The sequence below is a fragment of the Cyprinodon variegatus genome, unplaced genomic scaffold (assembly GCF_000732505.1).
Source record: "Cyprinodon variegatus isolate N-32 unplaced genomic scaffold, C_variegatus-1.0 Scaffold612, whole genome shotgun sequence".
Taxonomy (NCBI): domain Eukaryota; kingdom Metazoa; phylum Chordata; class Actinopteri; order Cyprinodontiformes; family Cyprinodontidae; genus Cyprinodon; species Cyprinodon variegatus.
Genome location: NW_015151065.1, coordinates 450,220 through 453,757, shown reverse-complemented (window position 1 = coordinate 453,757; position 3,538 = coordinate 450,220). Strand labels below are relative to the sequence as shown.

The window sequence follows — 3,538 nt, the reverse complement described above, 5'->3', positions numbered from 1 at the left end:
TTAAGTGTTAACGAGCAGTTGGACAGGTGTACCTAATAAAGTGGCCGGTGAGTGTATATATGCCGCCTAATTCTATTTATTTTGGGTTTGTTTATTTTTATTCAATCCAAAACACAGGTCTATAATATTCCATATAGAGTATGAGACATGTGCATTTTCAGTTGCACTATATATTATTTAAGAAAATTTGTTAACACACTTATTAACTTCATAAAAACTCCTTAGATAAACATTTTAAGACTGATTAAGACTGATCTTATAGAGAAAAAAGGGTGCTAAAAATACAGTTCCATGAACCTTCAGGTCATTTAGCTTTACCTTTGTGCTTTTTGCAGAGAATCAGTCCGATCACCAGAAACAGAAGGGATAAAAAGGTTACCAGTGATATGATGAATATAAGCGGCAGATCTGGTTTTGTCTCTTCATCCGATCCTGAAAGAAGGTTTAAAATATAGTGCCAGAGAACAATGAACACATTTTTTACTTTGAGGCCAGTGTTAGTCCTCTTTGGGTCCTAAACAATTATTTATGCCTCATTTAACCAGAGAACTTTCTACATCTACTCCTTTCATTTTTTTTTTTTTTGCAATTATCTCTACTTCTACTTCTTGTATTTTAAAAATAGACTTGTTAGTTTGGTTTCATTTAAGCTTATTATGGCCTGTTATTGAAAAAAAAATCAAGTAAAACCATCAAAATAATTTGTTTCCTTACAACAATCAATTTGGTTGGACTTTGTGCTGCAGAAAATTGTTATTCAACACATACTAAAATACATAGTTTTTCAAGATGATCCAAAGTTAAATCTAACACTGCTGCCATTTGTTAGAAATCTAAAAAAAATAAGTATAAGAAGTTTTCACCTAGAATGTCAGAAAAACGTTCCTTTAACAGCGTAGTGTAAAGTATCAGTCCTTAACAATTTTTCTGAATTGCTTTTATTTTTTATACTTTAAGAAGTTTTAAATATCTTGCTTTTACACTTTAAGTAAAAAACTTAAGCTGATCCTCTAACTTCTACATTTTTTTTAAACAGTAGGATTTATACTTCTACTTGTTTTGCAAACAAATATCATTACCAATGTGTTAGACACGTGCATTTTATGCCAACTTTTAATCTTTAGTTACCAAAAAATATAGTTACAACTCTAAAAGGTGATGGCTATCAAGGTTAACTCTTCCCGCGGTGTTGAAGGGATTAAACTGCTAAAGGTGATTTTGGATATAGCAAATGAACCCTTAAATATTTTATGAGCAAAAAAGCCCCCTGAGTACACTGATGACCCTAGTGCGCAACATCAGATGTCCACCCTTAGGTCACAAAATTTGTTATAAACCAGGGATCATAGCAAATTAAAATTAGAAGATTACCCTATAATGCTGGATTTAACTCAACAGCTTCTCTCAAAAACCGCTTGATGAAAATAAATAACCTGGGTAGTATAAAAATACCTTAAACATGTGGAATGTATTAAATATTTACTAATTGTCAGTTCTGGTAAGATATTCACTTTTGTGTAGTTTTCACCTTAGCATAACTACGGTATTTACAATTACACCTAAAGGACAGGGAGAGGCTGTCCATTTTTTACGAGCAGTTACCAATAGCCCCGAGTTTATATGTAACTGTAGTTACATATGTAGTTACATATGCAGTAAAGATGATAGTATTCATGGGAGACTATTCCTAGGGAATTAAGCTGACATTAGTTTAAAATGTACTAAATAGCTGAAAAAGCAGAAACCTACAAAACATGTAAAAGACTATGCATAACAGTTAAGCAAATGAAAAAAGTGACATAATTATTACATATAATGCTGTTGGAGGGATGTGGGGGAACCCCTTTTTTACTTTTAAACAGGCATGTCTGGATCAAAATTCAGTTGATTTTACAGATAATATCAACAGATGTGAAGTTATGTTTGAATTATTCTTTCACCATCACAATATTTATTAGATCAGGTATCAAACATACCTTCCTCCTCTCCTGGTTTGACAACAGCCATCCAGCTTTCTGGAGATTCTCCTCCTACACTAGATATTTTGCACTTGTAAAATCCTTCATCTGTCTTGGAGACCTTGGAGAGGGTCATACCCTTTATATAGAAGGTTTCAATGTGTTTGCCATCTTTGTAGAAATCACTTATGTGTGTCTTCTCTGTGTTCTTGTTTATACAATGAAGAGTCACATCAGATCCTTCCTTCACTGGTTGAGCTGGAACATCCAGGATCACTAAACCAGCTGTGGGAATTGAACGAAAAAAGTTTAAAGATATTATACTGCTGTTTCTGATGGTTTATATTCATCAAATATAAAATGTTTACACACCTCAAGTGCAAGACTTTTATCATCTAAAGAAAATACGACCAAAGTAAATGTAGTGGACCCTAATATACCCGTTTTTGTTTTTCTCTCAATATGTTATCAGTGTATTTCTTATGAAGGTTAAGTTATAGCTCACATTAATAGGGAAAAAATTCCACATATTATTGTTCCCATGCTTTGAATGTTACGACACCTTGCAAATTTAGATGTTGATAAATACAAAAACAGCATTATACTTTTTTAAAACATACAGACCTGTAACAGAAATACTGACAGCACGGCTCCTTTCTCCTTTATCATTTTCACACCAGTATTCTCCACTGTGTCTTTTGAAAGTATGTTGAATTGTACAGGATGGAACTGGGGTGCTGCAGTCTTGAGAAATATTTGCTTGACTTATTTTATGAAGTTTTCTCATCACTCTCCATGCATTAACGTCTTCTTCTCTACCACAATTTACAGAGACTGTCTCATATTCAAAGAACTGAAGTCTGTCTGGAGAAACGACAGGGAAATCTGTAATGATAAAAAATTTAAACAAATAATGAAATCAAATGTATATTTTGAATTGTCAAATTTAGCCTAATTGAAAAAAACTGCTAATTTAGCTGAATTTACTCTCAGTTTTCAAAAATCAGATCTAATTCAAAAAGACATGTCAATAATTTAAGGAAAATAAATTACTTAAACATAATACTTTCCAACTTACCAGGTGTCTGAACAGTGTAACTCGATGCAGGCTGGGTCACAAGCAAGACTAAAATAGTATTTACTGCAGAGACATGAGAAAAGCTTGATATCCAAACTCATTCAGGACAAACAAGGCAAAAAAGAAAAGAAAGTTACTGTACTCACAGATTTGGACCCAAAGATGTGTGACCTCCATTACTGATGCTTAAAGCTCAGTGACTAGTGTGTCATATTTTCACTTAGGTTATATGCAGCTGAGAACCTCCTCTTCCTGTTTGGACTATTATTCAATTTGGCAAAAGAACAGAAATTATATAGCATTTCTTAAAATATTGGTGTGACGTCTTCTTTTGTAGAATAAACAACCCTCATACTCAAGCTCTTATCATTTCACACAACTTTCACACAGCTGTTAAATATTAACAGAACTAATCATCAGCTATTTACCTTTCAACACTCCACTTGGTCCTCGAGGCATGCTGTCCTGCAGGTTTTAGAGGTTTCCCTGCTTTAGCACAGCT

The 3,538-nt window shown here is 33.3% G+C and overlaps 1 protein-coding gene across 1 annotated transcript; it reads right to left on the bottom strand.

Annotated features, from left to right (window-relative positions):
* Window positions 1-304: 304 nt before the first annotated feature.
* Window positions 305-3,258, bottom strand: LOC107096284. Its single transcript, XM_015392872.1, has 5 exons — window positions 3,183-3,258; window positions 3,037-3,099; window positions 2,583-2,843; window positions 1,977-2,243; window positions 305-432 (listed from the first exon to the last, which is right to left on the bottom strand). The coding sequence occupies exons 1-5, from the start codon at window positions 3,211-3,213 to the stop codon at window positions 305-307; spliced, it is 750 nt and encodes a 249-aa protein (XP_015248358.1). The 5' UTR covers window positions 3,214-3,258.
* Between the last annotated feature and the right edge of the window lie 280 nt (window positions 3,259-3,538).